The following is a 25,974-nucleotide window of genomic DNA, read 5'->3' as shown; positions in this document are numbered from 1 at the left end:
AATTGAGATTGTATAATGATTGATGCTGATTTTACGACATCGACCTACAGTACGTGGCAGAAAATAATATACATCGACGGAGATAGCGGATTTGTAGAGCATTGTTTCTGTCGTTGAGGCCGATAAAACATCATATAATATGAGAGACAGAGACAACGCTCTACAAAGCCGAAATGTCATTCTAAAGGCGGATGTACATTATTTTCTGCCGCGTACAGTACGCCTTTACATTATTTCCTGCCGGCTACTATACAACAGAATTAGGAGGCGCAAGCTGCGTCTGTTGGCAGTTAAATAGGTAATTATACCCTTAGATAAAACACTACAGACGCATAACTAAGTAGGTTCCTGCGGTAGTGGAGCGGTGCGGGAGGGGTGTAATGACGTGACGCGAGAGCTCAGTGATACGTCACTTTGTGAGTGATGTGACCACTGGCATCCTCCCGCACCGCTCTACTGCCGAAGGAGCCGTTATGCCGTATGCGCCTATACTATAAGTCCTGTAAATTGCTATTGCGTTGGAACCATGTCTCATTAACATCAAAATGACGTCATATTGACGTCAGCCGAAATAAAAATATACCATCAGCTCGAAACTTTAGTCTAGTGCCGACGTCACTAAAATGTCGGTCACGCGCATTAGCAATTTGCGGAACTTATACCGGCTAAATATAACGTCAAGATTGTCATGCAGAATAAAACACATTACAATCAATCATACAATATGTATTTAATATAAGATACAGTACTTGTGACATGTGGACAAATCATTGTATTTAAAAAAATCTTACAATCACTACATTGAACAAATTACAAGGTTCCAGAGAAACGTAACATTCACTATTATTATGCCCAAATGTGTGATAAATTAATTGAGGTAGATAACCCGCGCGCGGGTCCAAATTATAATTTACAACTTTCGGATTCCACCGTCGAGGGTCCAAGCAAATAAGAATGATTTAAACATTATGCTATATATAATTAAATATCTACAAATTGAATATAATAAGTAGTGCACACTATTCGGGATACAGGCTCCACGTCGTACTTACTATCGGATCTCAAACATTTACAATAAAGGAGAACATTCATATAATAAACGCAACGCATATAGGAAACATGTTGAGAGACAACTCGCGAACACTACTCTAACCGAGCCCGGGCCGGTCCCGTGCCGATCCCGTGCCGGGGCACGGCGCCTCACTCCCCCAGGCGCGAAGCAAATTACCTCTGCTATAATACTTAGCAATAAATACTTAACTATTTACACTCATCGCGAAGCCTGACCGCAGTGGCGGCTATTTGTCTACCATTTTGCTACAATCTCAAGACTAAGTTGGCTAGTGGCGCCGCCTGTCGGCCGGCTCCCTCGCTACTCTGTACACGCGTCGCTTCGCAGCCGTAATGTGATTCACGCCGTCACACGCCCGTCCCCACAGGAAATAACGAAATGCGTATCAGTCACAGTCGGTCGAGGAAACTTATCGTCCAAGCGAGGAAAGCATCGATCGGTACTCGGTAGTTTAATCCTGACATCTATAGACCGCACATTGACTTTGCTCAGACTTCAGACATATTAAAAGGAGACATCGTTTTATCGCCTAGCATAAGCCTGTCTCGTTTTAACGGAAACTTAAGTCTGAGAAAGGTCATAGTATGCTATAATAGATCTCAGCCTTGGTATGAGATGTTACATTTCACCAACGTTGATTGATTTCAATTGTTGAAACACAATAACGTCAGAATAAAATGGACCTAAACCACCTTGATATAAAGTTAAAAATTTAGTACCACCGATCTTAATTTCGCAAGGTTTCCGCTTGCCGTAGATGTATGAATGAATTTTAGTTTTAAAACAATACAGCTGTTAATGTCCATTTTACTATAACGCTAAAGTGTTTCGACGCGCAAATCCTATCAACATTGAGATGTAAAATCGTATACGGCAGTGCTCTCCGAATATACTATTCGAAAAACTGAGCGATCCTTTCGCCGCAGAGAAGAAATTACATCATAACTTAGATTAAAACTTATTTTGCTGAGCAAGTCTAGGTGAAGGCACGCGCCTTCCTACGCGACGAAACATAACTCGCGACACAATTCTCTATGACTATTGTGGCAGTGATAAAATATTCATTTTTAACACATACCAAAAATTGCGGCACTAGCAGAGATTGAACCTACATCCCTCTTGGATATTGGAGTGCCTTTAGTTCATTTAGATTTTAGACCAAGGTCCCTCCGCTGCCAATGCAGAAATTTCCGATACGTATTTTTTAACAATGTGTTACAGTTGGCGATCTTCAAAGATTTTAATAAAATTATAAAATACTACTGTTATCTCGAATTCGCGTACATATGTACCTATATAAGTAAATTGCCCGCCGGCAAAATTCACGATTACAAAATATTAATCTGCCTAACAAAACGGCTAAGCTAACTCTAAGGTATCTGGTATTTAAAAGTTTCCAAAGTGGATTCTTAAAATTACAGGAAAATTAAATTTGTACTCAAGCGTTGTATAGGCCTTACTACCAAATTATGACTGAGCTCTCAACTCTATCATACGCGTCCAAGTGGCAGAGAATGGCGTCAACTTACGAGATTTAAATATATTTATTGCTTTTTTGAGTAAAGGCAAAAGTGCACATCGGCTGTGTAGCATGAAAACAGTTAAGTCCGAGAACGGATGAGTAGTCCGATACCCTTCGATCATTAAAGTACAAGGATATTACGGTGTAGGGTCTTGTGTCCATGAAAATTACTGTTCACTCATGAGTCTGCCCTTATTTTCGACGCTATTACGAAATCATCTCGCGATGCAGCGGTGAGCTTTTAAAAGTTGTAAAAACACAAAAACAAGGGTGTGTAAGTTATGTAAGTGTATGTAGGTTAAATAAAACATATTTTTGTCTATGACTCTGCTATAAACAAAAACTTTATGATTTTAGACATATTTTGTGGTCGTATCACACACACACACAATTGTATCTGATGTAACGGATATGTGCCACGATAAAATAACGTGACTTCTTTAACTGTCGATATTTCAAGCAGTTACAGACATGTGCCAACAAAGAAACGAATCTAAACGCACGGCGTTAATCATTCGATCGTACTTACACAATATTGTATGTGAGCGAGAATGGTCAGAGGCACTTCGTTTCGACTCGTTTCTTTAGTGTCACGCGCTGTATTGTATTCAACTAATTCATAGATTTTGTACTTTAATCACCAAATACGGTACGTATAAATGTTAGGATACCTATACCTATACAGTTAGCGCCCATAGAGCCGTTAATATCTGGGAAGACAACAGTTCGACGCCACTCTCTAGACTCGACGTCACACAAGCAAACACGGAATCCTGTTCCACTGCCGATTACTCGCACATTGAGATCAAATCAAGTCCACAAAATTATATGCATATAGTACCAGCAGACATCTTGAGCAAAAATCGGTGTTGAGAAAAACTTTGCGCAACGTTTGAAGCAAGGTTACGAATCAACCAATGGCATGCACTCGTGCGGTAGAAATCCCCTTGCGCCCCCTTCGCCCCAAAGAGACCTAAAAATCTACTACTGCGCATTTTTCAAAATGTTTGCCGATCACTATACGAATGAAAACCTACAATTTTGCCTTTCTGAATTTGGTGTCGAATTTGACTATTAAATTAATTTATATAATAGTGAGCCAATAAAATATGGCACCATCAGTGCTGACGAAAAATAAAAATTAATCTAATTGAATTTTAATTTATTTAAAAAAATAATCAGTTCATTGGAAGCTTTCCAAAAAGAATCTATACGTATAACCTGTTTCAATCTAATTCGATACAAAAGTAAACAAACTACTATTGTTAAATTACATTATTGCTCGTGAATCTATACTTCATTTAACTTTCATCGTTACTTTTACATGCTTTTACCACGGATTTGACGTATCAAAATCTTTTAAAAGCGACTCTAATTTAGTACCTACTTACATTTTAATATTTATCAATACTTTTTTAAAATATTATTTCGATAAATTCGAAACTCGTTATCGAAAAGCTAGTGTTTTCAATGTTTTTACAATATTATTTCCTTACAAATTACATCGAAACAGACCATAAGTAAACACCGTACATTTGCCAACAATCCACCGACACTCAGGCACCAACATGACTACTCAAATTTTCCTAGCACTCCTTTGGGTGCAAACCTACAAGGAGTATGTTCAAGACTGCATACTGCCGTCTCTGTTTTACGCCTCGTTAGTGACAAGGATAGACTCATACAAGCATGAACGTACTCGAGTTACATTTTCTTTTTAATAAGCGACTTTACAAATTCACATACAAGCCAGCTTTAATAGGGAAATTGACTACCTTTGAAAATTGCCGTAACATAAGGGTACATTTCCACTGAAGCGACAGCGACAAGTATCCTAAAGTGGAAGGTTACAGTGCATATTAAGTGATTAAAAACTTTAAGATCCTACGTAACCACCATATTTCTTAAAATCGCTCAAAGAAGTACCATCTTATGTTACATAATATGTATGTCATTAAAGAAACTAACAGAAAAGAAGCAGTGCTAATCATTCTGTCTCACTCACACACGATATACAAGTACAGTGTATAAGTGAGAGGAAATGATTAACTCGCTTTTCGATTCATTTCTTTATTGGCACGAGATATAGATGACAGAATTTTATGTACATCATACACATAGTAGTCAATAACCCTAAGGCCACGTTCAGACTGACAAACGAATACATACTATCGCTTTTAGCATGTTGACCAGTCAGCCAATCGCACCCATATAAAGTTAATTTCACATGTCAACACGCACCGTACGCGCCAAAAGTTTTTAACACCTAGTTCATTTAACATGTAAGTGACGTAATCTGTACGCCCAACGCTCTGACGAAATTGGGTATTTTCCTACTTTTGAATTTGATAAATATTATTACTTTATTATCTACTAGGATAAAAATAATGACGTACGCTAAAAAAATATTAAAATCCAACAGAGATTTACATAGTTACAGGCATTTTAATTTTGGAGTGGGAGGGTCTTCTATCCATTTCTAGCAAAACGAAAATTTGTATGAAACCGCACGAAACTACTATGGCATTAGTAAGGTGTGACGTCAAAATGCTATATCGCTATCTCTGTCTAATCAGAAATATTTAAATGCTTATAACTTTTTTGTTATTTGATCGATTTAATTAGTTTTTTCAGTTTACGTCATTATTTTTATCCTAGTTTATAATAAAGTAATAAAAAAATTGATTTCCCAATTCCCTATTCGGCGCGTACGATGCTTATTGGATGTGCAACCAGCTTTATACTCCTAGCTGGCAACCTTTCCATTACAATAATTCGCTTACTTCCCAATACCGATTCCATTTACATATAACGCTAGAGGGCGCTTTACACTAACAATTGAACCTACAATCATATACCTTTCCCTTTCCTACCCATCTGTGAAGTGAACATCACTCAAGCCTTCAGATATAACGCGCAACGGGGGTAGCCCAAGCGCAATCTGTACGAGGCATTTACACGGCTTTTGTAAAACCCGCGCAAAAGCATCGCTGATTATTATTCTATTTATTTGATACCAAGTGTATTAAGCATGTTAAGCTACGGCAGAGTTTCTACGAGATTTAGCCACTGGCCAACATTGATAGAACTCGAGCGTAGAGTGTTTAGTAAATGAATCTAGAGCCCAAAAATTCTTTGAATGCGTTCAATACAAAAGATTTTTATTTTACAAGGTATCGGCTAAGAATACTAGCTGTAGATCTATGAACAAATTCAAGCTTTATAACTAGCACATTAGGGTCCATTTTACTTTGAGGTTAACGTGTTGCAACGCTCAAATTCTATCAACATTGACGAGCTACAAAATTACATATTAACCCTAGGGCGCTGCTTTCGCATCGCTGTCGTGACGCATTCATCAGACCTGCCGTGCTGCAGCCATTCATGGTCACCGTCGCGCGTTGTATCTGACCAGGCTATAGCGATGGCTCGACGCAGCGACATCGCAATTCATCCTAACTTAACACTAGAGGCACTAACTAAAAATACTAGCGAGATCGCGTGAGCACAGAACACAATATTGTATAATTTGGACGCCTATACGAATTTTTGATGTACGAAAAATTTATATTACAGTGGAAGTCCTGAGATTAACTTATTGGACTCATTAAAAATCACATTTTTTTATTCGTTATTATAGACACACGCTTGACTTAATGAAAGTGATAGTAAGATGGGCCGCATTTGCCATGTCCAGATTGGTACGAGTACCAAAAACAATTTTTTAAACGTGTAATCTATAAAAAATTACGTGTAAACTTTAAAAATTTGGCAAATCGAAATTGTTTTTCTACATCAAGAAATTTGTATAAGCGTCCATTAACATTTAACATGCACTTGTATAATATTATACCTTAGGGCTAAAAAGGCATCGACGTCTGTATAAGGGCCATCAAAAATGTTAACATCTAAACTGTCTGGTCTGGACATAGCACATAGCACGTAGCCCAGGAAGTCCTTTGTCATGTTTTAAGAAAAACCAATTTGTCTAATCGATTTCAGATACTTATAAAAATCCAAATCGTCAATTTTTTTTGGAGTAAAGCTATTTAAACGTTAGAAATGGGTAAAAAGTACTTCGTTGCACTTTAAGAACGAAAGGACTCATATTTCACGTCTCGCTCACTCAAATGGAGAACGAATGAGAACGTATTCTGCCTAATTCGCTCAATATGAGCGAATGAGGCAAAATACAGGTAAGAGAAAATGCTTCAAAAATGAACACCCCACGATCTTATTTAGCTGAGGACGTGTTCGTACTTCTTATAATTCGTTCGCCGAACTTTTATATTGAGATATATAGAGCATTCACTTTGTTCAGACTTAATACAATTAAAACGAGAAAGGTTTATGTTTCTACATAAAGCTGTCTCGTTTTAACTATCTGGACCATGCCAAAGTATCCAAGTCTTAATGCAGTAAACACTTGATAAAACAAATTGATTTTTCCTAATAATAAATCATTCGAATTTCATTCATTGATATATTAAAAAACCGAATTCCTGCATTTTTTCCCTTTGTATGTTGAATAATTATTATCAATAAATCAATTAAAGTCGAATATGTGTTATAAAAATGTGAAATCATTACTTATGTTCATACAACTATTGTACAATATCTGGTAAAATGTATTTCATCAAAATTGTCGCACTTGGGCTCAAAGTTCAGTTTTGCGTTCCGCTGTCAAAATAAATAACAGTCAAATTGACGGTTAAACCCAAGAAGTAAATTTGACATATTGGTCTTTGATTGGTCAGTTTAGACTGCGGAATCCAGAACTCCGAACTTATAGAACTCTAGCTGTATCACGAACGCCTGTCTAAACCATGGCTATGAACTCCCTAACACTACAAAACACTTTTATAAGTCGCATCGGTAAAATTCGTTTGCGCAGAAGAGCGCAACCTAACGCCGACTAAAACCGAATGTACACCAATGAAATACAGACCTTATTGCTGGACGTTAAGATTTTAAACACAAGAATAGTAGACACTCGTGCTGTCTCGCTCATAATTCGCGCGTACAAAACATGGCGTGTAGGCAACAGCCAATAGCAAACGGACGCGTGCTACGATTAGTTGAGATATTTTCGCGCCATTCAAAAATAAGATTTCTGCGCAAGTACACCGGCGTAACTTATAAAAGTGGTAGTACTGCACTTGTATACCAAAAACACGGCTAAAAACGTTTTGAGCGTGGAAATTAATGAATATCGGTCGTTTTCGTCGTTTTAACTACTCAAGTAATATCTTATCACAAATCGTTTATTGCTAACTGTTAAGTTGTCGATGCAAGTTCGAATATACATTACAACCGAATACAACTTTAAATGGCAGTGATTGTGCGCGCCGCATCACTCTCGGATAATTTGTTGAAATGAAAATTATGTAATACTGATATGGAAAAAAATGTTATATGACGATCTAGTGCAATTTTTTATGATTTTTAATAGCGGCTCGTCATTTCGTTCATATAACAATACTGACTTAATAGCATTTTTTTGAAAAAAAGTTGAAATAATGTTTTTGCAATTTGAAAATCTACGGCTGTTTCAATTTCAATCCACGCTAAAATTATAAAGAGTTAAATATTGTATAGTCTCTGAAACTACTTCAATTTGAATTCAATTCAATTTTACTTGTGTTTAAATATTTCCATGCCAATTATTTGAAGCAATGTACCAACAAGAGTGATGCGCCAACAAAACATCGATCGATTATTATCGATGTCAGACAGCTGTTGATTCCTTCAAAAACATACTTCGATATACACGGAACGTGGGTATAAAGGGATCGTTACATTGGACTCTAAAACTATCTGCGTTGATATGACTACGCGGTAAATCTGATATAAAGTGAACACTGCTATGGTATAGGGCTGTCCATACAATACGACTCAGCGGTTCTAGCACCAACATTGGACAGCTACCGTGCGACGATATCAAACTGAGCTAAACATTGCGATCGTCGCAATTTGATAGTCGCAATATTCGTGCTAAATTGGCAGTATAAACGATTATAACATTCAAATGCTATTGCAAAAAACTAAATGCACCTAACTATCGTGTCAATGAGTAACGAATCGAAACAAAGCGGCGCTGTCATTCCGTCTCACTCACACACTGCACAAGTGTAATGTGAAAGTAAGAAGGAATGATTAATGCCGCCATTTTAGGTTCGTTTATTCGCACGAGTTATACTGTCTCAATAGGCGCATAGTCTATGGGCAGCCCAGTGTGCTAATAGAGGCACTTGGTGATACTCGATCACGCTTAACCGAACGGCATAAAACCCCCTCCTTCCCCTCGGAAGCGAAAGCGAGACGCGCCCCGAACGAGGCGAAAACCTAAGCCCGAAATAAAATCGCGCTCCAACTATTACATACAATTATACTATTTACAATTGGCAGTGATACTACATCGCTGGTCGTCATCTCCTTACAACCTAACTTACGACTACTCAGCCTACTCCGTCCGCTACCCTCCGGTGATCCCGAAGTCGAATATTAAACTAAACCGCCTAATGTACACGTCACGCCGTATCAACCCTAACCTTTTTACATTTCCGCCTAACTATATACAAGTTTGTTCGCCCGATACCGAAAGCCGAGGCTCGAGATCGCGGTTCCGATATCGACAATAAAAAGTAAGTATCAGTCTTGTCATCAATGTTTATTCCGCTACGGCCGCGCCGCGGGAGAATCAACATCTGTCTCGGACGGTACTACATTACACGTCGTGGCTTCCCGAATATCCGTCCGTGAGACTTCGTCAAATTCCTATAATCCGAAATACGCCCGTCGAATAGAGACGGTCGGTTCCCGAAATTAAAATAACAAAAGTAATCTGTCACACGACGATAGTGTAGCACAATCCCGAAAACTTCCTAACTTATCGTCCACACGGCCAGAACGAGTTCCCGCCGTACCGTCTTCCCATTTTTCTTTTCTTCGCGCCGCTCACCTCCATCACCTTCTCGCTTCTGTCTTCCTCCTTATATTCCATTGGCATATTTGTAGCGTTGCAGCTGTAGGTTTCCTTCTTTTGCTTCGCTATTAAATTGTTTAGGAGTTTTGAGGACGTACTCTGTCGGGCCGGCATCAGGCGGACGGGTTGTGACGTCACGACGGGGGCTTTCCTCGTAGGGGGCGGGGAGGGGGTTTTTCGATATGAGCTGCAGAACTGCTCGTACAGTAACACTTTGGTGTGAGTGGGAAGGTGGCATATTTCCACCCTCTTCACTCTCTTCACCTCATTTTCTGGAACCCACTCGTCCTCGATACTGGAATTCAAATTTCCATTTTAATACGTGAATGACAGTACGCCACACAGAATGTGACTGCAAAAACACACAAGTACACAACTCCACGCCATCTGGAAATGATTTGTTAACATACAATATGTCGAAATCTTTTTATTAACTTTTTGGGAGTGTGTTTGCAGTTCAACAGGTTGCAACGCCCATAATGAAATTAGATAATAAGAAAGACAGAAAAAAGCATTTATCTCTAAATTAGTTATTTAACATCTATGATGGAAGTAGAAGTGATGAGATCATGCCAGCTAAAATGCTTGCTAAAAGAAAATATTAGAAAATGGAATCTACAAGCACGATACAATGTAATGGTTAGATAATGTGACTAAAGCTGTTGTAAATACTAACCTCTAAACTGAAACAAAAATGACAGGTCTAAATGATATCTCTTACACATGATCCATGTGCAAAAGGATAGCTCTAGGTTTAGAACTGACAATTTAGTTTAGAGATTGTGACCCACATAATTAGACACATTGTAATGTCAAAGATCAAGTGATAGGTTGTAGAAAGGAAAATAACTGGGCAGGCAACCCTTCGACTTGCTAGCAAGAACTTTATAAACTCGAGTGTTATGATTAAATCCAACTTATTACAAAGATATTTGAAGTACAAAGCTAATAACTTGCAACGATAAACATTGTAATAAAAGCAAAAAAATATTGACTAACTGCTCAACAATGAATTTTCTGTAAATTATGTCACGCTCTTTGCTACAAGATGGATTTTATCAGGCTTGTATTCAACAAAAAAAGTATTTATAGCGGCACAGTTAAAATTGTAAATCTATCATTATCAATGTATAAATGCTAGCAACTCATCCAATTCGATTGCTTCTGTGTGGCCCAGGAGATGACAGTGTTTGTATGCCAAGTATTAGGGTGCCTTTGCGCTGGAGCGGAGCGGAGAGAAGATCTGTGTTTTCGACCAATCACATTATTAAGATCGAGGTAAATTAACTTATAACGTCATCTAACAATAACCTGATTGGTCTATTGAACACTCAGATTCGCTTCAGTAGAAAACCACCCTAATATGTTTTTGCATTTGGACCCATCTGTATGATAGATAACATTATTTTACCACTTTTTACATAAAAAAAGCTTTTTTGTGCCATATAATTTGGTGATCAAGCAATTTGCTGCCATCAAGAAGCAACAAAAGTTTTTAGGGCCTGCATTCCTCTTACACTGATGGCAGACGCGTAGGTCGGTCGCGCAACCTTGTTGTACTGAGCTAATGACCTCAGCGTCGACCGACATCAGCACAGGAAGAATTCAGACCCGAGGATCAGTTGCATACCATTTATATATTGAAAATGAATGAATTCGTGAAATTCATTTTTGCCAATACTATTTTTGAGAATTTTTTTAATATTACGGTAGTTCTATAAAAAAATATAAATTTTGAAAGTTACCCAAAATAGTAATATTTTGGTATTATTAAGAGATGCACGTGATCCCTAGTTAAAAACTAGGCAAAATAATTTAATTTTAATGAGAATTGTAGAGGATCCTTTGCACAGATCTCAAAATTAAAGTTAAAATATATGCTAATAATTATATTAATTAAAGTTACTTTATGACCTCATGAAAAAAGAGACAACTACAAAATAGCTTGTTATTTTGCTTTTTTGGGCTCTCCAATTTTATCTACACATATTCTGTCGACCAAAAATCGAAAAATTATAGAAAATGAAAATCAAAAATTCCCTTTTAAACAATAATGCTGTAATAATCTGAATAATTTGAAAATAATACAAAACTTGTCTGATAATGCTGTTTCGTTAAATTTTTTGCTTCTCGTTGAAAATTTAGGTAAAGGGTCTGCTTAGTCTATTTTTAGCAGCATTTCATTTGAATCTGTGCATCAAATCCTCCAAGGTGAAAAATAATAAACTTACTAAATGAAAATACTTAAATATTTAGTGTAGGTAACCAAAATCATAATGCATAACCGACTTCAAATAAATATTTTAGAAGTTTATCTAGCTAGGTGTCGTCCCTGAGTTCCCGCAGGAATTCAGGAACACCATCAATCAAATCGAAAGACGAAAGCTCGGTTACACCCAGGTACTTTCTTTTAAAAGGTTCAAATCGATGTAAATTGACAGATGGAATGAAATTTAAAATATCCAATTTTGCAGAGTATGTTGCAAATTGTATTTAAATTTAAATCTTTTACCTGACTGACTGCAAGATTTTTCTATGTAGGTAGGTAATCGGTGTCGAATTAAGATTTTACTCTTTGAAGTCGGTTAATAAACTGATTATTATACATTACACTAAAATATAGATGAGTTAGTACAACGAATAGAATATATTTTTAAGCGGAATATATGGACAAATTTAATATAAATAATAATTAAATAATAAAAAAAATGTCCGCTAAAACAGTCTGACCCACCTTGCCAGTTACCTGTTTTAATCAAACATCCTACACAATATATCATGACTCCCGCTCTGGAAATGCATATTATGTTAATAAGTTTTGAGTTATCAAATTTTGTCAACAAAATAACCAGAATAGAGTAAAATTTTTATAAGTATAGGAACTAAACAAAATTTTTTTAGCTCTGAGCAAACTACTGGGACGAAAGTAGGTATTTGTCAAAAAATCTCTAATGTCATCAAAATTAATTGGACATCAATTATTAGGCACATTTGTCTGGAAGTGTGATGGGAACTTTTTGTCTGTAAGTTTATCCGGGCTTAGCTCTTGCAATATGAAATGGTAAATGGATAGTCTGTCTAGGCTAGTGAGAGCTGAGAGTGTTTTTTTACGTTTTAGAAATAAATATTTATTTAATAAAATGCTACAGGATTTATATTCATTAGAGACCAGCGGCGATTGCGAATCGCCTGCATCAATCATTTAATGACTGCATCAATGTGAAAATATGGTTTTCGTGTCACGGTTCATGGAGAATAAAGGATAGATGTGCTGGTTCATCTATTGTACGGTTTTAAATGAGGATCTAAATTATAATTAGCGACGAATAGAAATAGCGCAGCATTAATAAAATTATTGTTCTATATCATTAATTATTATTGATGTAGTCCAGTTTGAAATTCTATGTTTTGCAACAAAAATTATCAAATACTTTTATTCTAGTTAATCCGGATCCAACCAATTTTTTTAGTTGCCGACATTTTTGCACTCTCAGCAATCAATATATGAAATAGTTTTAAGGTATGTGTCAATACTAACAAAAATATGATTTTGTATTTGGTCGAAATAAATGATTTCATTTTATTATTATTATCTGGATATTATTATTATTATTGTTGTTGTTATTATTATTCATTAGAGAGACAAATAATTATTATAATTGATTAACTCATCACTGGCACCGATTCCTTTGTCTTTCTCTCAACTAAATTTAGAGTATCTGCATCCTTTTCTTTTTAACAATGCTTAAAAGCGACAGAACATAAACTTTACATTTAAAGACTCTAAATTTTAGTGTACGCTACAAATTTAAACAGTAGGCTCGCGACTGTGCGCTAAAATCACGGGTTTTACCATCTAAATATTAAATTTAAAACTGTCAAACTGCGTCTGTCCTTTTCATATTACATTAGTAAGAAGAGGATGCGAATACTCTGAAATTAGGTTGTGCTCAGAATCAGTACCAATGGATAGATACATTCGTGTTGGAGAACTTTGATAATATAAAGGAGATGGTTAATATTTAATTTGAACTTGAAAACTTATTGAGATATGTTTGTGAATGTCTAATTATAATAATCAAATGAACCACACTCCCATTAAAAAGTAGTTAACTTGTTAAAATGCTTGGCTTTTTACTCCAGTGTCAAGGGCAATGCTTACCTGAAATAATGAATTGCTTTCAGTAACAATACTTAAATTCCTAAACAGTAAAACTTCGATATAACGCTCTTGAGCAGACTCAATCACAAACGCTATAAGCGGAATGGCGCGACCAAAAATTTGGTATATATTATATTAGCATCATTACAACAGGTAGACAAACTTGAGAGGGACATACGCAGCATTTGTGCGATATAATATTATTCATGTTGTTTATTTATTTTATTAGTATTTTGTGTCGAGACTCGAGACTCAGGACCGGGGCAAATGGTTTAAGATCCGTTATTAAAAGTATCTACCCTCTTTTCGATCAACTTCCCTGATTAGTTATTTATGAAAGTAGAGCATCCGCGGAGAGAATGTATCTACCCTCGTCTGTTATTTGATCGTGATAGAGATATCACGATTAAATAACAGATGAGGGTAGATATTTCTTATACCGTATTATATAAGCCAAAGTCATTTAATAGATATCTTTGTTCACTTTTTGATTGTCACTGTTATTTGAATTCAACAACTAAATTGACGTAGTGGTGATTAAATTAATTATTTAATTAACTACGTAAACTTAAAACTAAACTTACAAGGCACGTTACTATAAGCAGGAGCGTTTCATCGAAGTTTCACGTCGTATTTATTTCAAAAATGTACGGTTCTATGCCCCTAATGTAATTTTTCAAGTTGAGAAACGTCACAGCAGAGTTCAATTTATGTGCAATCTGAGTCATCCATATAAAATGATTTTACCGCAATGACAATGTCTTGTTTGTTTCTTTGAAAACTTACACTCTGGGAACCGTACAGCTTCGATCGATTTGGTTGGGTCTACTGACTGGGGATACCGAGTTTGGGTCCCAGGTTGGGTCAAAAAGTCATTGGGCTACTCTGGCAAGAAATCCTTTACACAAGGAGTGAGTATTGAAATTATCAGGTAGCACAAGAAGTCAATATGGGAAACATCAGGTAGCACAACAAGTGAGTATAGGAATAAATTATCAAGCAACATAAGGAGTGAATGTAGAAATTAGCAAGTAGCACGAGAAGTGCCTAGGAATGAATAGATGGACAAGGAGTGAATATAGGAATTATTAGATAGCACAAGGAGTGTAGAAATTATCAGATAGCACAAGGTGTATGAGAATTATCAGGTATTACAAGGAGTGAGTGAAGAAATTATCAGGTAGTACAAGGAGTAAGAGAATTATCAGGTATCACAAGAAGTGAATATGGGACATACCCGGAAGCTTGAAGAGTGAATGTGGGAATTATCAAGTAGCACAAGGAGTGAGTTGTCGTCGTCTCAACCGATAGACAACTACTGCTGGACGAAGGCCTCCAGCAGTAGTTGTCTATCGTATCGTCTCGTGCCACTTGTGTCCAGCGGCTGCCAGCTACTCACTGGATATCGTCCGTCCACTTAGTGAGGACTGCGAAGTGTGCGCTAGGAGTGAGCGATATAAAGGTGCACTCACACATGCGGCGGGTAGTAGGTGAGCAGCGCTTCGCGCCTTGCCTCGGCCGCGTTGTAACGAGTGGCGCCAATGGCAGCGTGCAGCGTGAGTGTGTGGCGGCCCGGAGGCTCACGCAGCGGACAGCCACCGCCCAGTCGCCAGCGCGTGCAGCGCGACAGTCGCCACGCAAGCCCCTCCATCATGCCCGGGTCGAAGAAGTCGAACATGCGCGCTGGAAGCAAACGTTTCGCGTTAAATCACACCAACTACGTCCTTTTAGCTACTGAACGAGGTTTTCTGGCAAGTTTTGGACATAGTGTTTCCAGTAGTTCTGGACTTAGCTAAGAATTGCGTTAATTGCGCTGTTGAAGCATCTAAGGACAAGCCTGCGTTTTTTGGTGATCCATGGATAAAATGTGAGGATACTCGGTTCAGAGTCTACTAGAACTTAAGCACCCCAGGACAAACCCAATGAACATCGCGCACGGTGCTGCGTCAGTGCGTTTTTCGGTGATTCATGGAGATAGTGTGAGAATATTATGTTCGGTTCAGAGCCTCCGAAAAGTAAAGCGATACAAACCAAGCCCAAAGAGCATCGTGCAAGAAAGTAAAGTATGAATTTTTCGGGTATTCATGGACAGTGTGGCGATATTCAGTCAAGTGCTTGCCAGAAGTTATGTGCCTCAGGTCAAGTCTAACTAGCATCGCACATGAAAAGCATCGGTACGATCCAAAACACTTCCGACATTATTACATTCAGGATATCCGACGAAGGGGATTTTAGTTTGCAGACGGAATCAGGTGCGTCCAGCCGAGTGCGGATTAGCAGATTTTACACACCTTTGAAGACATTAAGGAAACTCTCAGGCATGCAAGTTTCCTCACGATGTTATCTATCAAAAGCACTGATACTTAATTGCTTAAAACGCACATATAATAAAGTTTTGGCCTCACTAAGTATTAATGCTACTCACCCGACCAAGGTTGTCTTCTATACCGCAGCTTCTTGCCATTCCGTCGTATCAACTTGGAAGCACTATCTGTACTCTTCTTGCCGCTGCCCGCACTAGGTGACACCCCACTGAAGTGCTGGTTTACGTGCCTTTGTAGCAAGGTCTGAAATTCATACATCAAAATTGAGATGGTGCCGAATGGAGGGAAAATTGCCCTAATACACTAACATTACTCTGTCCCCAACATTTTGTTTCTCAGTAAATAAGTATCCGGTCCTGGCATCTTGGACCATAAATTTATCGGCTCATTAGATGATAGATCATCAGGCATCAGCTTGAGTCAATTTCGTCAATCAATCAAGTAATGATTGAATAACAGAATAGAGAATTATACAGATAATATGTACTTTTCACGGAAACATTCAGTCATGCATTAAATCAGACGGTAGTTTATCCGTTGGTCATAGCAGTGACTGTGGCAAAACTTGGACAAAACTGACAGCAAAATCTGGCGTCAAATCTATGCCCATGTTTGGCATAAAGTACAGTACCTACACCAAATTGAATGAACAATGAAATCCAATCAACAAATAATTTTAACAAACAGATGGGATTCTCAAAGACGTCCACCGTCGAAAACACCTGGTTCTTGAATCTAAAATTACTGTATTTATTGATGTTCACACATATTGCATGACAAAAATTGATTACCCTCCAAATTCTTATAAACGAAAACCTGCCGAAATGTGACGAATTTTTTTTCACTCATCGTTACATTTGTGAGGTTTACCACTATACTTGATTCAGATCCAAAGATCCATCATCACGGTCCAATAGAGTACTGCATCCAAGTCGTCTTTGAGTATTACGTTGATCGAAGTAAACGAAAAGAAACAAAAAGAACAGCATTTTTTACGCAATGCCTTTGTATTCGATGCGCGAAATCTTTTTTCTCGATAAATTAAGTGAACCAAATGGTTCTAATATCAATACGATTTTTAATAAACAGAAGACACTACTTCTTTTTACTAAAACAATTGATTGTGAGATATTGTATTGAATTTCGTGAAGAAATGGTTTAACGAAGAAAATAAATTGAAGCGGAGCTTTGAGGTGGTACTTCATTGTAGTGGCAGAGTCATCGCCCTTAGAACAGAAAACACAACACAACTTTATCGTCCCTTATACGAATGCACCAATGAATTTCTCAAATCAAAATCCCTTGTGGCAAAATCACACTTAATACCAAAAAAAATAAAGAGCACTACTTACGAAGACTAACTTTTAATGCCATATTTTCAAATATATATAATATACACTTAGTTATATCAGAAAATAAGTTATTTTCAATGATGATAAAAGCAATGTCGCGAATCAAAGTGGAAAGTTTTGTGATATGCCACATGATCAACCAGTCATTGAATCACGTCATAAAACTTCAATTCAATCCGAAGTCTAAGAGTTTTTATCAATAAAGAAATTATTGTAAAGATTGCGAAATTTGTCGAACGATAACCATGATCCAATCACCATTGATTGGATTCGATTCGAAGAGGAAGCGACGATTAAACTACTGACGAATGTCCGTGCTCGTGTTCATCTGATGAATTTAAGATGAAGAATAACTGATGAAGACTATAGAGACTGTGACTAAAAAGCCACAGTAAAGACGAAACAATATCGATAACTCCGAATCTGTAAATACGGATTTCACGTTTACATTTCGAAGATATAAAAAAAAAAAAAAAAAATATGACTTAAAACAAAAATGATTTGGAAAAACCAAAAGAGCAAACCGTCAAAACGATTTAGACAATAAAACCTCCCCCCGCAGCCCTCTGGATCGAGTGCGTCATTGTGGAATCGTTTTGGCGATCTGCATCCTGGTTCCTACAAAGTCAACAACAGACAGGGAACGTAATTGTACCTGAGTGGAGAACCTTCTTTCGCAGCCGTCGACGATGCATTTGAAGGGCTTGTTCCCGCCGTGAGACAACGTATGCCTCTCCAGCCATAATCTCGAACACGATGGTTTGCCGCGAACTTTGCAGTGCTCCCATAAACAGACATAGTTTTCTTTGCCAGCTTGAGATTCCACGTGGACAGACTGAAAAGGAACATATTGATTAAAATTATGGATACTTCCGTTTTAGCGTATCAAGAATATTCAAAGCTCATAACGAGTTTGAAAAGTAGAAACAAGGTTTAAAATGTTTCATTTAGAATGATAGTTACCTGTAAATGCTCCAAAAGGTCTGTATCACTCTCGAGCTCTCGTTTACAATTCTCCCAAAAACAGATTGTGACACTGGTCGCATCTGTACTGGGCGTCCTTCGATCGCTTTCAGGCTTAGTAAGGTTTCTTGGTGGAAAACGCAATATTTTGGGCTGCTTAAGGATTGGGCTTTTCTGGCTACTTTGCGTTTCGACTGAACTCACGCTTATACTAAGAGAAGATAATATGGAGTCTTCGTCACATTCCTTGCTAGCTTGCGAGTCACTCGGTGAATCGATAGATTTATCCGTTCCTATGCCAGACTCTGACGACTCCGTGGTAGCACTACAAAAATTAGCTTCTATCACAGTACTTTGAACGTTTGACGTAACATCTTTCAAAACGGTAATTTGTGTAAAGATTGTATCTTCCCTCCTTGTGACTTCTTCCGCGACTTTCCTCAAATCTTCACACGTACTGTCTACTTTAACCTCATCTCTTACTTCCTCGTCCTCTATGTTTTTCTTTTCCGCGTTTCCTAACGCCAACTCTTCAAGTTTATCTGAACAGCTACTAACTTGTGCAAAAGGCCTCGATGAGAATTTGTTAGAGTCTAATGGAACAATATTATTATTAACAGTTTTAGACAGCCATGGAATATCACACTTAAAGTTTCTCACTTCACTTAAATCAGATTCCTTAACAGTACTACTAGGCGGGTCCGTTCCCTGGATCGGGTTGTCTGGTGGTTTTACTGGAGCTATGGGTATACTGCTTGTGCGGAGCATTTGATTAGTAAAGTTCGCAACGATAGGAGGTGGGTGGTGGACGACAGGGTTTGAGCACGTGATTTGCGAAGACGGCGTGGAGCCGGTGCTCGTGTAGCTCCAGGTCTCCTTAACATTTATATTTGGCACAGAAGTCACTATAAATCCTGGTTGTTGTACTAAAACAGGATGACTAAAATTCACCGTGTAATTGGGCTTTGGCTGAACTGTCATTCCGACAGCCTGCATTCCTGGAATATTTTTGTTCATCATCGGTAGTGACTGACTAGTGACAGGGCCGGGTTTGTTAGCGGTTGGATACGTAGGTTGCACCGTATTCGCTAGTTTTAACAAGGTACCATTGATGAGAAATTGTGCAGCCTGTTGGTTCTGTAGATGGTCTTGCCTCTGTGCACCGATCTGCTGCGATTGAGGAAGTACGAAATTCGGCATTTTCGCCATTAAATTCGGTATTTGTACTACAGTTCCATTGATATTTTGCATCAATGGAAAAACAAATTGACCATTTAACTTGGTCGGGCTCGATACGTTGACATTCGATCGATTAAATGCGGCAATATTACCTTGCTGGTTTAATGTTTGTGCGGGCAAACCGTTCTGAGGTATTCGTAACGTAGTGAGCATAACGTTAGGAGGAACGACGAAGGAAGCTAAATTATTGGGGGTCACCGATCCGTTACAAGGCTGTGACTGTTGAATGTGATGTGAAGGAATATTGATCTGGTGACAATTTTGCAAATTTGCTACAGGTACATTCATATTCCCAAGATTTCCGTTAACAGTCATAGAGACTTGCCGTACACCATTAGGCATATTCATTTTTGGCGCAGGACTCGCTTCGCCAGGAGTACTCATCGGTATATTTTGTATTAGGTTTGTACAATTTTGTTTCTGGAGTTGCACCTGTTTCAGATTATTAGCTTTAGACCAAGATAAATTTTTACTATTTGCAATACAAGCTGAAGATTTACGGTTCGTCCTTTTAGATGGCTGTGCGTTCTTTTTGACAGGCTCCTTTTTAGTCGACGGTTGTTTATTTATTAGATTGAAATTATTGGAACCACACGTGACGCCATTCATTCTGCTATCTAGCTTGGTGGTTGAGCTGACAATACCATTCAATTTTGTCGAGTCTGGTTTCACAGGCGATTGTTTTTTTGGTGATAGACTGATGGATACTGCAGGTGCGAGACGAATTCCAACCAATTCGCTTGACGCTGGTATTGGAACCTTAGATTTATTTAAGTTTGCCGTTACGCTGGCGGATGGGGCCTGACCCATTTTTGAGTTATGTTTTCTATTGTCGTTGAAACCATTTAAATATCCCATGTGCTTCTCTTTTTCTTTATTGAAAGATTCAATCCCGTGTCGGATCTCCATAAAACCGTTCATAGTATGCGCCCCCTTATTACGCTTAACTTTACTGCTTTCTTTTATTCCATTGATAGGAGTAACCGATGATGTTTTAGTCAACTCAGATTTAGATGTGTTTGCAGTGACCGGTGTCGTTTGGGTGATCGGGGGTTTCCTCCTGTCGGCTTGCTTTTCGACATCGAGTAGGACTTTCGGACTGAGAGTTTGCGATAAGTACGAGATATACTTTTCGAGGTCGTGCGTAACGCCATTTTTGGGTAGGCACTTTTTCTTGGTGTCACCGTTGCTAGTTACCGCATTGGAGTCGCGCTTGAGCCCGTTCTGCGGCTTCATCTTATGGCTAAAGTACTCCGTAATGCGGCGGTGAATGGTCAGGTTGGAGCGGCGGAGCGGCGCGGGTTGAGCCGCGAGGCGCGGTCGCGGGCCCGGCGGCGCCGGCTCGCTCGCCCACGGCGGCATGCGCGCGCCCGCGCCTTCCTCGCTCGTGCTGCAGCCCGACTCGGGGCTCTGCGGCGAGCGCGGCTCGGTGATGTCGCTACCGCTGCAACCGCTGCTCTCCGTCGGACTCAGCACGGCCACGCCACTGGAAAACAAGACAAAAACAAACATTAGCTTCTGTTTCATAATACAATCTGCTATTCATATTGTGTTCACGTGCTTATGTTCGAATAACTCGTCCGGGGGGGGTATTGGATAACGTTTCTAGTTTTATGTCGATCAGCTGTTGATTGCTCGTAATCGATCACACGCGAGGATAGAGCGAGCGGGCGAGGGAGCGAGACGGCATGTGGTAGTGGTCGGGCGGGCGCGACGCAAGGTGCATTGCCCTGCAGCGAGTGCCGGTCCAGTGCAGTGACGCAACGAGACGCGTCGCCGACTCGCTGCACTGACCGACCCACGACCGGCCCAACTCCGATGCGCATAACAACATATTTCGGATGTGACATTAACTCAATTTCTATAATAATGTTCTATGACAAATGGAGGAATTTTACCTTTATTTTAGAACCATTGAATTACACAATATCGTTATATGACTCATTTTAAATAAAGTACAATCTTGACCGTACAAGGTGGGGCCAAATTTTTGTATGTTCAAATCTCATTTATTGGACTGTTGGCGTAACTCGTAAGTAAGTTAAGCTGATTTATAGTTGTATGGTCGTACCTACTATCTACCTTACTCTTTGCACTAGCTTCGTGAAAAGAAAGAAGAAAAGGAATATGGTAATCATTATCCATACTAATCCACACTAATATTATAAATGCGAAAGTGTGTCTGTCTGTCTGTCTGCTAGCTTTTCATGGCCCAGCAGTTTAACCGATTCTGATGAAATTTGGAACAGGGTTAGCTTACATCCCGGGGAAGGACATAGGCTTTTTATCCCGGAAAATTAAAGAGTTCCCACGGGCTTTTTAAAAAACCTAAATCCGCGTGGACGAAGTCGCGGGCATCATCAATTTTTAAATAACATGCCCCAAGCGATGGATATCATTCATAGAACCTACATAGGTACATAAGTAGAGCTTGTTGACTGTAAGCTCAATGTGATGAGTAGAAGCTACCTATATTATTTAATTTGTACAGGTAAACACACAAGAAATGTTTATCCTGAGAGCAATCATTTGGTTAACTCATTTTGGGATCTTTTGTTGGATAAATAATCCAGGTAAAATATTTCTAATAACGAAATTCCGATGCGTTTGTATAATGTATCCAATGTCTATTGTAATAAGGTTTATTTTTGGTGGAAAGGTGGTTGAACAATGTGTTTCTATGTGCGGGTGGCACTGGGGCGTTGGCGAGCTTCCAAGGGTGCACCCTCGTTTCTCGCCCTTCGCTTATCGCTAAGCTACGCGCACACACTATGCGTTTCAACGAAGAAGGGCACTACCATATTTTTATTTATTTTTTATTTATTTATTTTACAACTTAAAACTATCATTACAGGCTAACCTAATGCGATAGCTAAGTTAACTTAAATTATTTATATCTACTTATTACCTATTACATACTTTTTTTACTTATTTTTTTTTATTTTACTTATTTCACTACACAAATTTCAAACCCGTAGTTTACCCTCTTAGGGGTTGAATTTTCGAAAATCCTTTCTTAGCGCCTACGTCATAATAGCCATCTGCATGCCAAATTTCAGCCCGATCCGTCCAGTAGTTTGAGCTGTGCGTTGATAGATCAGTCAGTCAGTCAGACAGTCACCTTTTCCTTTTATTGTATTTAGATATAGGTACTTAGTTCCCGAATAATGGTTGTTTGTTTTTAATAAAACAACAGTAAAATTTAAATCAGTTTTCGTTGATAGTGTTGACGAAGTACCTTGCCAATGGTCTTCTCAATTGAAATGCATAGTAACTATAAGATCTTACACTCCCCTTCCAACACTTCTTAAGACAAGCTTTGTCTCTAATTGACCCAATTTTTTAAGTCTCATTTTTAAAAGCACGTACAAAATTTTAAAAGGGGATCTTAATTAAATGTCAAATCAAAGGTCGTTAATCCGATTGAAGTTCATAACTCAGATGTTAAGCTTTGTCATAAAACTTGTCATTTATTCCTTTTTAATTATTCCGTAATTAACGAATAATTGTGATTATAATAAAGAGAGGGATTGAGAGAGAGTGAATAATAAAAACACGAAAACAAAATAACCCGGTGTGGGATAGCGCGGGTAACGTGCAGGTGTGCGGCGCGTCCCCCCGTTTCATACCCCGATTGCCATCTCAACGTGTCGCTCACTATACCTAGGCAGAGGTGAAGTTCAACGGAGCCAGCTTTACATTAGCTATTTTTTAAGTAGGTAAGTACGTTCACCCTGTATCCGAGATTTCTGGGATAGTCCCGAAACAAAAAGTTTACCTATAATTTCTTATTTTAAGTCCAACCCTTTACATTTATTTTGACTGTACTCAAGTAGCATAGTATCGATAATTTTAACATTGTAAGTAATATAGCGTACTGACATAAATATAAAAAATACTTTGTGAACAAAAATAAAGAAGGAAGTAGGAAACTAAAGTTATAGTTAAATCTGTTACAAGTGATATGAATAGACATCGGTATCTGTAGATACAGTATTCGAAGTAATGCGTGCAATAGGTATAGTCCGTGCCAATTAAACAGCCGTTCTTGAAGTTAACCGCAAGACGCATCGCAATAGCATTTTTTAGGCGTCAGGCGCGCGACGCGATGGAGCGGAACACACCAGCCCGCGCGCACCACCACGCGGCACCCCGCGTTCACCATCTGCATTAGTGTGAGTGCTACATTCATACACAGTACACGAGCGCATGCAACAATATCTGCGCAAGGTCGCACTTGCACCGTAGATCAGACGCGACTGTTTAGCTGAACTATATCTGAGCGTTTTTGCGAGCGGAAATCATAAGTGGTCATATCATGAAGGTGGGGTAAAAAGTATATACGTAAATACAAGAATGCTTTGTGAAAAATAGAATCCAGTAAAGATAAAAAGACAGGGAAGAAACCCTGACCTAGGAAACTAGGTACAGTTAAGTCGGTTACATTTACAAGCGATATGAATGGACGCGTACTATTAAGAGCTTAATCGGCATCTGTAGATATAGTACTCGAGTCTCGAAGCTGTGCGTATCACTCACTAGGTATCTGAGCGTATTTTTTGCGAGCGGAAAGCAAAAGTGGCCGTATGTAGGTGAGACGCGCTGCAAGGTCGCGCGGGCGCCGATTTCGGCCAACGACCCCGCGCCAATGCTACATTGTAATCTTGGCAGACCCGATACATCGCTGTCTTTCGCATTTACATTCAACGAAAGTATTCATTGTGAACATGTATTTACTTTACTCAGTTACAACATAAATAACTTTCGTTCTTCTTATTGTTGGTAAAGGTTAAACTTCAGAGAAAAGATCCACTTGAAACTAGCCAACTAAAATTACAATTTACACATATTTATACATATATGTAACTACACTACATGTGTAACTTTACCTTCTTATTTAGGCTGAAAGAACCCTCGAACTGCCTAATTTAAGATAAACGACAATACGTGTTTAGAGCATAAAGTAAGAAGGTAATTGGGCATTTCTTAAAATACAAAAGCGGTTTTGCATATCAACGTACATCTAAAACACCTGGGTTTAAAAACTTAAGATTTTGGTGTTATAGATATCATGACAGGTTTTTTTCTATGACATAGGTGCCAACTATGAAGGATTTTTAGTAATTCCTCCCAAGCATAAACGGGGCGGGTCAACTTGTACAAAATAAAGAACTTATAGAAGTAGAGTTAACCCGCAAAGTTACGTAAATCGTAAACAATGAGAAGGGCGCGCCACACGGCGAGATGTTATCAGATGACAAATTAACACTCGTAGACCACACAACCTGCCTGCCTGTCGTGACTGCCAACTAGTGAAATGGGGCCTCCAAGTCATTACTGTTACAATTAACGTTACATGAAGTCAGCACGCGACAAGAAGCCATAAGTGAGCCATGAGAAAGGACTTGTCTCGATAATAGGGGATAAAATGTGTCGATAATTTAGTGCACAGAATCAGATAATCAAAGATGAAGATATCAAAGATGTTGGGGAAAAATTACCTTGGAAGAACAGAAAAGACGAAAACAAAAAACAAGATAGACGACAATGTTTCCTTGTTTAGGCTGAAAGGCGGATACACAGCCAACATGGAGACAGAAGAGATTTTAGCCGGTACGAGTCAAACTTTCATCGGTACAAGTCCAGCATTATCCAGTATCTCTAAGTATCCATGAAAATTTCCCCTTTTGTATAAATAAAAATTGAGGTCATAAATTACGTTTTCACAATATTACTTAAACAAAGACATGATCCTACATACTTAATTAGATCGTCGCATCGTTCCAAATCATATTTTCAACTGATAGTCTAGGTTTAAAGCAATGGTTTACATAGAGAACACGATCTTGTGCCTGAGCTAAAATTTAACGAAAAGCACAGAGATAGCTTGTTTACCAGAGATGGACATATGATTTTCATCACGCAAAATCAAAAAGCTGGATTTTTTAAAAATATTTACGCGAAAAAAATTCGCATCACCATTTAGCTTAAATTAAATGCGCGAGCATTTCATTCATACAATTGCAGTAGCACAACAACGTAGCAAACCAACGTGATAACAACGCCAGTAAGCTGACGTAATTAAAACACTCCGTTACTATTGGAAACTCCGTAACGTAATACACGTAGCGCCCGAGCGTCACGCCAATTATCGGAAAATCTATGCAGTTTTACTTGGAATATCAACACAATTGAATTACGTAGTCAGTCGCACGGTTTGTCTACCGTTTTCCTCTATAGGATTTCCCAATACCACTAAGATATAAATTAATGACTAGGAACTCCATATTACTAGATTAATAGAGAAAAGTACCGTATCTGGGTAAATACATAATGTAAGTCTACAATTTCACAT

At 38.4% G+C, this 25,974-nt stretch overlaps 1 protein-coding gene across 4 annotated transcripts in view; it reads right to left on the bottom strand.

Moving 5' to 3' along the window:
• Positions 1 to 710: 710 nt before the first annotated feature.
• jing (AE binding protein 2 jing) overlaps positions 711 to 25,974 on the bottom strand; it is a 213,026-nt gene continuing 187,762 nt past the window's right edge. For 3 of the 4 annotated variants that reach the window (XM_034969606.2, XM_069499232.1, XM_034969607.2), the window contains exons 2-6: positions 18,381 to 21,105; positions 18,073 to 18,252; positions 16,167 to 16,308; positions 15,214 to 15,424; positions 711 to 9,874 (exon numbers count right to left, since the gene is read on the bottom strand). In XM_034969606.2, the coding sequence (XP_034825497.1) occupies positions 9,484 to 9,874; positions 15,214 to 15,424; positions 16,167 to 16,308; positions 18,073 to 18,252; positions 18,381 to 21,105 (3,649 nt within the window). In that variant the 3' untranslated portion in view covers positions 711 to 9,483. Of the gene's footprint in view, positions 9,875 to 11,058; positions 13,742 to 15,213; positions 15,425 to 16,166; positions 16,309 to 18,072; positions 18,253 to 18,380; positions 21,106 to 25,974 lie in introns of those variants that run through there. The other variant, XM_069499231.1, reaches the window with a different exon arrangement.

Source organism: Maniola hyperantus, chromosome 6 (genome assembly GCF_902806685.2).
Source record: "Maniola hyperantus chromosome 6, iAphHyp1.2, whole genome shotgun sequence".
Taxonomy (NCBI): domain Eukaryota; kingdom Metazoa; phylum Arthropoda; class Insecta; order Lepidoptera; family Nymphalidae; genus Maniola; species Maniola hyperantus.
The sequence above is the reverse complement of the archived record's forward strand: the minus strand, read 5'-3'. Positions and strand labels throughout refer to the sequence as shown.